This window comes from Squalius cephalus (genome assembly GCF_949319135.1).
Source record: "Squalius cephalus genome assembly, chromosome: 12".
Taxonomy (NCBI): domain Eukaryota; kingdom Metazoa; phylum Chordata; class Actinopteri; order Cypriniformes; family Leuciscidae; genus Squalius; species Squalius cephalus.
This window is the reverse complement of record NC_137133.1, coordinates 27,474,367-27,488,365: the sequence shown is the minus strand read 5'-3', so window position 1 is coordinate 27,488,365 and position 13,999 is coordinate 27,474,367. Positions and strand designations below refer to the sequence as shown.

The following is a 13,999-nucleotide window of genomic DNA, read 5'->3' as shown; positions in this document are numbered from 1 at the left end:
GGAGGGCCACAGCTCTGCAGAGTTTAAGGGGGGTCAACGCTTGTCATATATCACAATTATTCAGTGTTTTTACCACATAATGTTTATTTTAGGTTTCAGACATTTAAATACATGCAATTTATAGCAAAACAATACATTTATAGTTTGTAAAATACACAATGGTGTCTATGGAAGCAGCAATAACAATCCATTCAAATATATTTGCCGACGTGTTTTATTCATATCAGATACACAGTGTAAGTAAATTTAGTCAGCCATTGCGATGGATGATGGCATCGTCTATCGGCCCGACCCAAGTTTTGACAATGGTGTCGTCTTTACTCCACATTTGTATGTCACGGACTTTTGAAGGTTTGTTTGGTCACATGCTTTTTCTGCTCTGCAGTGATTTGTAAGACATGGTGGAGAAAATGTGTGACCTCCAGATTTCACTAATGCGCATTGTGTTAAAAGTTTTGAGTAATGAACCTTTTTTCTGCACAATTTGATGAAAGCCTCAAATGCGTCAGAAAGCCTCTGTTTCCCATCATAGTTTCATTCATAACTGTAGCCAGAGTGTAAACACTTTCATATAAACTTGAAAAGATGTTAGGGTCGTATTACTTTAAAATGAACGTTATTAGTGACAAACTCACATGCTTGCAAAGATTAATCGAGCAGCATGTAATGCGAACAGATCGATGCACATCATGCACTCATGTCAGTGCTGAACTTCAAAAACACACTTAGCATATAAATATTTTAATTAGAATTTAGCGATTTCATAACGCTGCGACTATTCCATCTTAAATTCGGTTGATTATGCAGCCCTAGATTACCCTTACACACGAACGAGCCACTACGACCAAGTGGTACTCACTGCAGAGTCAAATGACGTCCACTCCAGTTCCTCCTCTCTGGAGGCTCAATGAGGTGGAGGGTTAGAGTTGTTTTGGGTAGGGTTAGGATGTGGTTGGATATTCTCCTATGGCAAGTCGTTTTAACATTTAATCCTTAATACATACTAGTATCTATTTTCTTGCTACTAGTACTTATTTTTTAGATACTAGTATCTATTCCATTAAGTACTAGTGCTTATACTTTAGGTACTAGTGCCTATTCTTTAGATACTAGTACCTTTTTAAAAGATACTAGTAGTTATTCATTAGATACTAGTTCTTATTTTTTTAGAGACTGGTACTCATTTATTAGATTATTCTTATTAATTAGATTCTAGTGCCTATTAAATTGGTACTAGTACTTATTAGATACTAGTACCTATTCATTAGTTACTAGTACTTATTCATTAGTTACTAGTCCTTATTATTAGATATTAGTACGTATTCATTAGATACTAGTACCTATTAAATAGATCAGTTCTTATTCATTAGATACTAGTACTTATTTCAGTAGTGACTAGTAACTATTATTTTGTTACTAGTAACACATTTTACATTTTTGCCATTGACTTCTATGGGGATCTGTCATTCAGATATCAACTATTCAGTTCTGACTAGTATGTATTCCAATTGTGACTAGTATGTATTTGTTAGATACTAGTAGTTATTCATTAGGTACTAGTACTTATTTTTTAGATACTACCTATTACTAGATACTAGTACTTGTTCAGTAGATACTAGTACTTAGTCATTAGATACTAGAACCTATGAAATAGATACTAGTACTTATTCATTAGCTACTAGTACTTATTCAGTAGATACTAGTAGTTATTCATTGGATACTAGTACCTATTAAATAGATACTAGTACTTATTAATTAGCTAATAGTACTTATTCAATAGATACTAGTACCTATTTATTAGATACTAGTATTTATTCCAAATGTTATATTATTTAGTTACTAGTAAGATTTTTAATTGAACTCTACAGAGGTCATTCTGTCTAGTCATAACATAAGACGAGTAAAAAAACAGTTGTGACTAGTGAGATAAGAAATTTTACTAGTTACAATTAAAAACGATACTAGTGTCTAATAAATAAGTACCAGTACCTAACAAATAACTACTAGTGTCTATTAAATAGGTACTAGTATCGAATGAAAAGTAATTGTATACAATAAATAACTAGCATCTAATGAATACTTATTAGTAATATTTAAAAAGATACTGGTCAATATTGGAATAATTAGTAGTCATAAATTATTAGATGATATAAAAACAGAATAGCTTCTAGTATCTATTAATTTGCAGATATCTTCAACCTCATAAGGAACTAAGAAAATATTAAGAGAAATCTTCTTTTAACAGATCATTACATAAACATGAGTATACTCTCAACCATTCAATCAGATTTCAATCACGCTAAACTAAGTCTAGAGAAGATCGATTTTTCGTAAGTAACTGGCTTTGTTAGTTTATCTAGCTAATTGGTTAGCATGAATAAAAGGAAAGATATATGTTTAATATGACATTTATTGTTTTGAATGTACAGTAGGCTATAATAAAGACTTAACTGCCAATAATAAAATTCAAACAACAGTTAAGTAGGTCCAAAACCCGGTTCATACCCACCAGCCAAACAACCACAACACCCAGAGATTTTTGGTGAGCATTCATAATTCCTTACAATTAAAAATTCGGAATATTAATCTGCGTCAGAGAATGAGAGCCTTGTCAAAATAAGAGTATATATTCACTATATTACATATGCCTATTCATAATATTTTTTTTACTCTAATACCATTAAAAAGGTAAACTATTATTATATTGTTATTATAATAATAAGTTATTATAAATTGCCTTCTGCAATTCAGTCCGTTTTCTGAAATTTTTTCTTAACAAGTTAGGTATAATTAAATACTAGTCACTATTGGAATAAGTACTAGTATCTAATAAATAAGAACTAGTATCTTTAAAAAGGTACTAGTACCTAAAGAATAAGCACTAGTATCTAACAAATAGGCACTAGTACCTAAAAAATAAGTACTTGTAGCTAATAAATAAGTACTAGTACTTAATGGAATAGATACTAGTATCTAAAAAATAAGTACTAGCATTAAAATAGATATTAGTAGGTTTTAAGGATTAAATGTTAAAATGGCTTGCCATATAGCTCCACCCATTAGACCCAAATTACATTCACTCCTCCTCGCTGGAGCTCTAGTGAGGAGGAGCTACACATAAGCTCCACCAGTTGCTCCTCAGTGAGCAGCTTCTCACTACGACTGCACACCAGCGCTCTCTCATTATATGCCGCTTATGACATAAAATTTACATTGGTGTATGCGAAAAAAAGAGTACAGTTTTAAGCCCAATCGACATCAAAAATGCATAAAACCGTGAAAATATGTATCACTGAGATGATATGTCTGATGTAGTAGCTATCGAAGATTGTAGCCGAGCCATGTCTTTGATAGTAGGTATGGAGAGTCCTCAATGAAAGTGATTTCTGAGACAAAATTCGAAGACGAAATCCACAAATATGTGCCATTACAAATAAACTCACATCTGATGATTAAAAGCGAGTAGATACCGCTAACATTTCCTGTGTGATTATTTTATTACCTAATCGTAATAATATAGCGTGCATTGTGGAAGGGACGTCGTTTACACAATCGTTAACGGAAGCTTAATTTTAAATTAAAATATGTCTGTAAATGTAATAGAATTTAAAGTCAGGCTAAAATTTGAGAAAGCAATAATTTTAAATATTTAAATAATTTAACCTTAATTTTGACTGTTGGCATAATCTTTTAAATAAATTAATTATATTTTGTATTTAAATAAATGAAAACAAAATTATAATTTTTTATTGATTACAATTGTTTATTGGATTATTTATTTTGTCTTTTTGTTTTGATTGATTGTTTTTTTTTATTTCATTGCCACTAGCACCACCACCTACCACTACCATAACAACACCAGGTATGTAGCCTACTGTAAAAAAAAAAAAAGGGATGTATTTGATGACAACACACATACAGTACAGGCCAAAAGTTTGGAAACATTACTATTTTTAATGTTTTTGAAAAGAAGTTTCTTCTGCTCATCAAGCCTGCATTTATTTGATCAAAAATACAGAAAAAAAATGTAATATTGTGATATATTATTACAATTTAAAATAATTGGTTTTCAATTTATTATACTTTAAATTATCATTTATTTCTGTGATGCAAAGCTGAATTTTCAGGATCATTACTCCAGTCTTCAGTGTCACATGTGACATCCAATCTATCACATGATCCTTTAGAAATCATTCTAATGTTCTGATTTATTATGAGTGTTGGAAACAGTTCTGCTGCCTAATATATTTGATGAATAAAAGGTTAAAAAGAACTGCATTTATTCAAAATAAAAAAATATTTTCTAATAATATAAATCTTCTTTACTATCACTTTTTATCAATTTAACACATCCTTGCTGAATAAAAGTATTGATTTATTTCAAAAAAAGAAAGAAAAAATTATTGACCCCAAATTACTGACCAGTAGTGTATATTGTTGTTACAAAAGATTTCTATTTTTAAAACATTTGCTTCTTTTTCTTTTCTTTTTTTTTTTTTTTTTTTTACTTTTTATTCATCAAAGTATCCTAAAAAAGTATCACAGGTTATGAAAAAATATGTTACTGTTTCCAACTTTGATAATGAATCATCATATTAGAATGATTTCTAAAGGATCAGGTGATAGATTGGAGTAATGATCCTGAAAATTCAGCTTTGCATCACAGAAATAAATGATAATTTAAAGTATAATAAATTGAAAACCAATTATTTTAAATTGTAATATATCACAATATTAATTTTTTTGTCTGTATTTTTGACCAAATAAATGCAGGCTTCATGAGCAGAAGAAACTTCTTTCAAAAACATTAAAAATAGTAATGTTTCCAAACTTTTGGCCTGTACTGTATAATAGAACCTTTTAACAAGTGATGTACCTATTTGTTGTTTTGTTTTTAATCGTAAATTTGATAGTTGGCTTTGTGCAATTAAAGAAATTGCAAAAATGCTAACATTTATGAAACTGATTTATTTTTAATATGTTCAAGAATGTTCAGATGTCTTTATTGTTTATTGGATCATTTCTCTTTTGTTTTGATTGATTGATTTTGATTTCATTGCCACCAGCAACACCACCGCCTACAACTACCATAACAACACCAGGTATGTACTGTTAAAAAAATAAATAAATTAATTTAAAAAAAAGAATTTGATAACAACACACACACATATGACCTTTTATTGCACAAATGCAAACATTTATGAAACTGATTTATTTTTAATATGTTCAGGAATGTTCAGATGTCTTTATTGTTTATTGGATCATTTCTCTTTTGTTTTGATTGATTGATTTTGATTTCATTGCCACCAGCAACACCACCACCTACAACTACCATAACAACACCAGGTATGTACTGTTAAAAAAAAAATAATAATAATAATAATAATAATTTGATAACAACACACACACATATATAATAGGACCTTTTATCAAGTGTTGTAGCCTACCTATTTTTTTTATTTTTATTATTATTATTATTTTTAATTGTACATTTGATAGTTGGCTTTGTGCAATTAAAGAAATTGCAAAATGCAAACATTTATGAAACTGATTTATTTTTAATATGTTCAGGAATGTTCAGATGTCTTTATTGTTTATTGGATCATTTCTCTTTTGTTTTGATTGATTGATTTTGATTTCATTGCCACCAGCAACACCACCACCTACAACTACCATAACAACACCAGGTATGTACTGTTAAAAAAAATAAAAAAAATAATAATAATAATAATTTGAGAACAACACACACATATATAATAGGACCTTTTAACAAGTGTTGTGGCCTACCTATTTTTTTTTTTTCATCCTGAAAATTCAGCTTTGCATCACAGAAATAAATGATAATTTAAAGTATAATAAATTGAAAACCAATTATTTTAAATTGTAATAATATATCACAATATTAATTTTTTGTCTGTATTTTTGACCAAATAAATGCAGGCTTCATGAGCAGAAGAAACTTCTTTCAAAAACATTACAAATAGTAATGTTTCCAAACTTTTGGCCTGTACTGTATAATAGAACCTTTAAACAAGTGATGTACCTATTTGTTGTTTTGTTTTTAATCGTAAATTTGATAGTTGGCTTTGTGCAATTAAAGAAATTGCAAAAATGCTAACATTTATGAAACTGATTTATTTTTAATATGTTCAAGAATGTTCATGTCATGATTCTGCCTTCTAGTCTTTGATTTTCCCTGGTCTTGAGGCAGGATCATGACAGACCCATGTTTTATGTGTAAGCACATGGCCATTTGTTTGGGCTGTGTGCTTGCGTTGTCTTGTCACCTCACCCCGCCCCCTGTGTCGAAATAAACCTTGAGTGTCTGCATATCCTCTGCGTTTGGATTCTCTCCTTCAACCTCATAACAGAATGTACCGACCAAGAAAGAACCCAGCAGACGGTATGTCCTCCCAGCTCCAGCGACAATCGGAATTCCGTGAACAATGCTGGTTGTCAGCTCCCACCGACAGAAAGGTCAACCTTCTATTCTCGTCCCAGGGTGAGTGGATCTTGAAGAATTATGCCCAGCTCTGGGATCGTTTCTCTCGGGAGGAGCTGCAGGTTTCTTCCTCGAGGTCTCCACCTTCTGCTTCACTTCCTGTGATCCCTGAGGGTCGTCTGTTAGCCGTCGCTACACATGGGGACCAACCCAGTCCCGCCGCGACTCCTAAGACACCTTCCACGTCCTTCAATCTTCATGGTAAGCGTGGAAGGCACCTGTCGTGGGAGTCAGCATCGGAGTCTTCCTGCCCGGAGTCGTCCTCGCCTGCGCTGAGCTCCCCAGTTCCTGTAACGTTTCCTGCTTCACCTCCCTCTCCTGTCACCAGTCTGGCTACCGTCTCTGCTCCGCGACCCAGGAGGAAGAGGAGGAGGAGGGGAGCTTCTGGTCCTCCGTCTCTGTCTCCCCCTGAGTCCGCGATGGCTCTCCAACCCGCCGCTGAAGTCAAGAGCGTTGTCCCAGAGCCCGCAACTGCAAGCGCCGTCCCAGCCGCTGTCCTAGAGCCCGCTACTGCAAGCGCTGTCCCAGGCGCTGTCCCAGAGCCCGCTTCTGCAAGCGCTGTCCCAAGCGCTGTCCCAGAGCCCGCTACTGCAAGCGCTGTCCCAGAGCCCGCGACTGCAAGCGCTGTCCCAGAGTCCGCCACTGCAAGCGCTGTCCCAGAGCCCGCCACTACAAGCGCTGTCCCAGAGCCCGCTACTGCAAGCGCTGTCCCAGAGCCCGCAACTACAAACGCTGTCCCAGAGCCCGCTACGGCAAGCGTTGTCCCAGAGTCCGCTGCTGATGGCGCTATCCCCGGATCTGCTGAGAGAGTTGTGGCCGATCTAGCCGCAAAAGAGGTTCTGCAAGCAGTTTCTGCCCAAAAGGAGATGCCTGTCGTCTTAGTTGCTCGAGCCGTATCTGACTATCTTACCGCTCTTGCCAAGATCCTTGAAATGCCACCCAGACCCAAGTTACTTTCAAGTCACAAACCCTCGACATCAGACAGTGCTTCCCCTGAGTCAAGTGGGTTTGGTTTGAAGGATTCAAGGGAATCTGACGCGTCAAGCATGAATGATTCTGATGTCCCGAGTCCTGTCCCGAGTCCTGTCCCGAGTCCTGTTCTGAGTCAAGCGCAGCCTGGAGTCATCGGCCCAGAGGGACCATTCCGGTCCGTCTGTCTTCTCAAACAGGGTCCTGTCCCACAGTCACCCGCTTCATCCCCTGCTTTGTCTCCGGTGTCGTCGTACCCTGTTGTCCCCATCAAGTCTCCTGCCAATTTGCCATGTGTTTCCCGTCACCCCTGTCGCTATCCAGCCCTGGACTGTTTTCACCAACACTGTACCTCGTGTTTCTTCGTCAATGCCTGCCCATAACCCCTGTCCTAAGCCCTCGCCCCGTAAACCCAAGCCCACCAGTCCTCCTATTCACCCTGGACAATCCCCCATGAACTCTGTGTTTCCTCCACCTCCCCTGCCTTGTTTATTGTTTTTGATGTTTCACCCTAACCCAGTTATTGTCTTTTCTTGTTTGCCTTTATTGTTATTTGTTATGTTTTGCTGGTTTGTGTCCTTGTCTCAGTCCGTCATGTCCCGTGTTTAGTGTCACCTTGGGGAGCGTCTGGAAGCCGCTCCTTAAGGTGGGGGTTCTGTCATGATTCTGCCTTCTAGTCTTTGATTTTCCCTGGTCTTGAGGCAGGATCATGACAGACCCATGTTTTATGTGTAAGCACATGGCCATTTGTTTGGGCTGTGTGCTTGCGTTGTCTTGTCACCTCACCCCGCCCCCTTGTTATCTCATCTTGTAATCATTAGATCGTTGCTTTCACCTGTGTTCCTGATTAGTTTGCTCCCTATTTAATCCCCTCATGTTTTCTGTCCTGTGTCGGTACATTGTCTAACATTGTGATACATTGCATGTTAAACGCTGTGAGTACTTTGTCAGAAACCTGTTTAATCAGAATTGTGAGTTTGTTTCCTGTCATCGTCAAGTCAAAGTCTAGTCTTTGTTTATTATCTTGTCTTAGTCAAAGTTACCTCTCCTCAGTCCTGTTTTGCCCCCTCGTGGGTTTTGTTTTCTGTTTTGTGTCGAAATAAACCTTGAGTGTCTGCATATCCTCTGCGTTTGGGTTCTCTCCTTCAACCTCATAACAGTTCAGATGTCTTTATTGTTTATTGGATCATTTCTCTTTTGTTTTGATTGATTGATTTTGATTTCATTGCCACTAGCAACACCACCACCTACAACTACCATAACAACACCAGGTATGTACTGTTAAAAAAATAAATAAATACATTTAAAAAAAAGAATTTGATAACAACACACACACATATGACCTTTTATTGCACAAATGCAAACATTTATGAAACTGATTTATTTTTAATATGTTCAGGAATGTTCAGATGTCTTTATTGTTTATTGGATCATTTCTCTTTTGTTTTGATTGATTGATTTTGATTTCATTGCCACCAGCAACACCACCACCTACAACTCCCATAACAACACCAGGTATGTACTGTTAAAAAAAAAATAATAATAATAATAATAATAATTTGATAACAACACACACACATATAATAGGACCTTTTAACAAGTGTTGTAGCCTACCTATTTTTTTTTTTTTTTTTTTTTTAACTGTACATTTGATAGTTGGCTTTGTGCAATTAAAGAAATTGCAAAATGCAAACATTTATGAAACTGATTTATTTTTAATATGTTCAGGAATGTTCAGATGTCTTTATTGTTTATTGGATCATTTCTCTTTTGTTTTGATTGATTGATTTTGATTTCATTGCCACCAGCAACACCACCACCTACAACTACCATAACAACACCAGGTATGTACTGTTAAAAAAAAAAAAAAAAAAAAAAATAATAATAATAATAATTTGACAACACACACGTATATAATAGGACCTTTTAACAAGTGTTATGGCCTACCTATTTTTTTTTTTTTTTTTTTTAACTGTACATTTGATATTTGATTAAAGAAATTGCAAAAATGCAAACATTTATGAAACTGATTTATTTTTAATATGTTCAGGAATGTTCAGATGTCTTTATTGTTTATTGGATCATTTCTCTTTTGTTTTGATTGATTTTTTTTTGTTTGTTTTATTGACACTAGCAACACCACCACCACCTACAACTACTGCACAAACATCGGGTATTTATTGTAAAAAAATAAATAAATAAAAACTGATAAACCACACTATGTTCCACACAGCCATCAGGGATCACCCTGTAGCTCAGGACTGGTTGCCCACTGAAGCTAAGCAGGGTTGAGCCTGGTCAGTACCTGGATGGCAGACATCCTGGGAAAACGTCTAGGTTACGACTGTAACCTCTGTTCCCTGAGAACAGGGAATGAGACACTGCGTCGATGACACTATTGGGGAACGCCCTTCACATGAACCGGTGTCTGTAAAGCTATCCAATCACGGCAATCAAATTTGACCGGCGACAGCCTATGACGTCACTACTTGTGCGACCCGTAAGTATAAAAGGGGCGCCTAGAGAAGAAGTCATCCACTTTCGTCTGAAGGGACTGTTCAGCAGGCATCCCCGAGGCATAGCTAATGACGCAGTGTCTCATTCCCTGTTCTCAGGGAACGGAGGTTACAGTCGTAACCTAGACGTTCCCTTTCGAAAGGGAACTCGCACTGCGTCAATGACGCTATTGTGGAACGCTGAGGGGAGTGCATGCCAATTGTGGCTCATGACAAAACGTCAGGACTGGCAGTTTCAACCTGAAACGCCAAGAAAACACTCCATCTTCGGGTCACATACAGGCTGTCAGTGACATTAGTGATCATTGATCAGTGACCTGATCAAATCTACTGACCTAGTCTTGCCAACAACCTGTCTGTTTTCCAAAACAGAGTCTCTCACAATAACCAATAGTGAAACCAGAACATAGAGATGGGCATCCTGGAGAGTAGAACTCAACATAGCGCTTTATAACCCTTGCAAACGAGGGGAGTAACTCTACACAATCCTGGATCGACACAGTGCTTTAAAACATTGTGGAGGCTGGGCACTCTACCAAAGGACCCTAGATACCCCTAGGGCTGATCTAGCAGGGAGGCCTTGTTAGAGTCCTAGAGCTAGGAATATTATATTTATTTGACCAGGCTATGGGCTAGAATCGGGAAGGCTCAAAGGGAGCCTACAACGTGATGATCTTATTTGTTGCTAAAAACCCACAAGATAGTGGAACCACCTTCAAGGAGGCCAGTGTACTTGGATAGTGTACTCAGCTAGAGCGCTATCGACCCTTTAAACAAGGGGAGTGCAATCTTACGCTACCTGACTATTAGGGATGGGACGATTACCGGTTTCACTATAAACCACAATAAAATGTACTGACGGTTAGTATTATCATTTAAAATTTAATTATCATTAAAACTGTGTTTGATTATTGCGATTTTAATAACTCACAGTAAATCTTGTCCAGCCAGCAACAGTCTGACGCAGCCGCAGCAAGCAATGTTGGGTTTTTTTTATTCAAGAAGGAATGGCGGAAGGCAGTGACCGTGCTCTGAATGTTTTTCAGCCTTTTAAGAGGACCAAATCTGAGGTGTGGTCATATTTTGGCTTTTACAAAAGTTCTGAGTGAACTTAATCGAGGATGGTCACTACAATATGGGGGAAACACATCTATCGAGTCGTCTTGTCACCCCCTGTTTATAGCGAACGCAAGGCAAGTTAAGCTTGACCTCAATACCAAAATTACGTCTGGGAAATAATTGGACACAAAATGTTGTTTTGAGTTGAAATATTTGATCTCACTCACTTGAAATAAACGTGAAGCTTCCGCGAAGAAAAGTTCGCAGCAAGTGGCTTTGAGCCAAAGTCGATTGCCGAGTTCACGCGCGTGATCATAGGTAACTAAACCTATGCGCGTGAACTCGGCAATCGACTACTTTGGACTTCAACCGAAAACAGGATGTAAACACAGGTATTTGCACTGGCTTAAATAACATCATTTTTATACATATCTTTCACATCTACTGCAGTCAGATTCACGCGTGTTCACTCTGAAGGAATCACTCACATTTTCTGTGCACTTGTAATGACACATCAAGGATGTTAAGAGGCTAAAAGCAGGTTTAAACATTGCCCCATTGAAGTCAACAGGGTGCAAATTTTAAAAATAGAATAACTCGGTGTAGGCAACACCGATTTTTGTCATTGTTCTCTGTATTAACAGCACTCCAAATGTACAAAAAAATGAGCTCAATGTTAAAATTGACCGGAGTTCTCCTTTAAGAGTGACATTTAAGGGATAATAATGTATATCAATGTACACTTATTACACCGATTTTTTTCTACCAAATAATTACGGGGACATATTGAATTGAGATTAATGTTTTAAATCTTACCTGTTTATAAATCCATTTTGTACAGCGTACAAAACAATCGTCCAGACAAGATGATTACAACAATATTATCAAACTCTGTAAACAATAAATCAACACTGATTTCATTTTCAATACAATCAAAAACGGAGACGCAAGACGGCAAGTTGTATTTGAATGAAATGAGAGAGCGCGTCCGTTGTGATACATGGATGTGCGCTGTGTTATAATGCGTTGCTATTGACGACGGTCATTATAAGGAAGGAAATGCCACAGAATAGAATCTTGCTTAATAAAGTGCATAGAGCTGCTTGTTTTATTTGTTGTTTGTTGATTTTCAAATATAAAACTGTTTTCAGTGTGAGCATCAGTTCTTTTTGAACACTTTCATCTCATTTTAACAAAATAGATCATTTTGATCACTATAATCGTGATATAAAATTTTCACACCGTCCCATCCCTACTGACTATCGAAGGAGGCCTATAGAAAGGCCTACAACTTCAATTATCAAAAGTGTCAGCCCATGGCATGCTTAGGCTCTAAGGGAGTGTACTCAAACTCATCCCAATGGGAGGGAGTGCTAAAAAGAGCCCCAGTGGTGCAGGGTGAATAGTCTAGAGCTGTGGGTAGCCAAAAAAAACACTAAGCCCAATTGGAAATGGAGGCCTCAGCTATGAGGCCAACAACATTTTCAACTTATGACTTGAAACCTATTGAAGGGGCCTACAGTAGATATCCAACCTAAAGGCTAGCTGGGAAATTCTAGCTACAATATACAGCTCTGAAGACAGCGACCTCAGCATAATGCTTCCAACTCTCTCTTCCCAGAGAGACAGGTCTGACAACACCCAGAATATATCTGCATGGGAGGCTTAAGAATAGCCTGCTACCTATGGTGCTATTTATTCTACCCTTAACATCCACTAATCGCCTAATGCAGAGGCGGGCCTAGGTTATACAACTCTTGTAGAAAGAGGAGGCCAGTACCACGGAAAAAACTAGACCTTACAGAGATAAGCTGTAGGTGATCTAAATCTAAAGAGCCTACGCTCAGTTACTGAGGGGCTCAGGGACGAAAAAGCTTCTAGCAGATCTACTCCAACAAACTCCTAGTACACATGCCTAAGCCAGATATTAAGGCAGCCCTCATGGGGATGGCACTTGAATATCCTGTGTCTGAAGTCCAAAGATATAGTCTCAAAACAACTCTCAGAAGTGAGAGGAGACCTGCTATACAAATACAAGGTGGCTATCCAGGTGGCCTGATGAGGGCCAACACTTGGTTGGTTTATCTGGAGCTTTTTATACAAAGCGGTGGCCTCAGTAGACAGCGTGAGGAAGCCATCTCACACTGAACAAAAACTGTTTGAAGCTCACATGCACGGTAGCCTCACTAGAGATTCCTCTATGAGATTGAGCTAACCTGTACATTTCACTGGGTGACCAAGATTGGCACCACCTACTACATAAATTGAGGAGAAAAGCCTTTTCTTTCTCCCCGATGTCAGCCAGGTTCAGCCACAGATGTCTCTCCATGGCCACCATCGCTGCCATCGACCTTCCAATCAAGCAGGAGCGGGACTCAGCACGAGCGGGACCCGAACCACTGGGCCCAGATGCCTGTCCCTCTTCTCTCGAGAAGAGGGCCAGACGAGAGTTGAGTTTTCTAAGAAGAAAACTCACATTCTGCACAATCAGGTCTCTCAAGAGCTGATCGTGCGTGCTCTTCGCCCAAACAATAAACGCACAAGTTATGTGTGTCATCTGGTGTCAGAAACCTGAGACATGGATCCACACACTTCTTAAAACGCTTGTCACTTGCCATAATTGTTCTTACCTTTTTCAGGTGATTGCAAATCAGACAAAACAATCCCTGAAGACGAAAAGTGGATGTTCTCTAGGCGCCCCTTTTATACTTCCAGGTCGCCCTTGTAGTGGCTGCCATAGGCTGTCGCCAGTCAAATTCGATTGCCGTGATTGGATAGCTTTTCAGACACCGGTTCACGTGGAGGGTGTTCCCCAATAGCGTCATCGACGCAGTGCGTGTTCCCTTTCGAAAGGGAATCAGGTAGCTACTGGAAGAGGTATTAGTGAGGCCAGCAGGGGGCGCTCACCCTGTGGACGTTACACCGAGGTCCTGACTCTCTGTGGTCATAAAAA

General features: G+C 37.8%; 1 protein-coding gene across 1 annotated transcript in view; it reads left to right on the top strand.

Annotated features, from left to right (window-relative positions):
• LOC307167975 (uncharacterized protein) overlaps positions 1-13,999 on the top strand; it is a 59,534-nt gene that overhangs the window by 30,427 nt on the left and 15,108 nt on the right. The window contains exons 23-29 of the mRNA XM_079887366.1: positions 3,830-3,862; positions 5,067-5,102; positions 5,311-5,346; positions 5,652-5,687; positions 8,707-8,742; positions 8,951-8,986; positions 9,280-9,315. Of these exons, the coding sequence (XP_079743492.1) occupies positions 3,830-3,862; positions 5,067-5,102; positions 5,311-5,346; positions 5,652-5,687; positions 8,707-8,742; positions 8,951-8,986; positions 9,280-9,315 (249 nt within the window). The remainder of the gene's footprint in view (positions 1-3,829; positions 3,863-5,066; positions 5,103-5,310; positions 5,347-5,651; positions 5,688-8,706; positions 8,743-8,950; positions 8,987-9,279; positions 9,316-13,999) is intronic.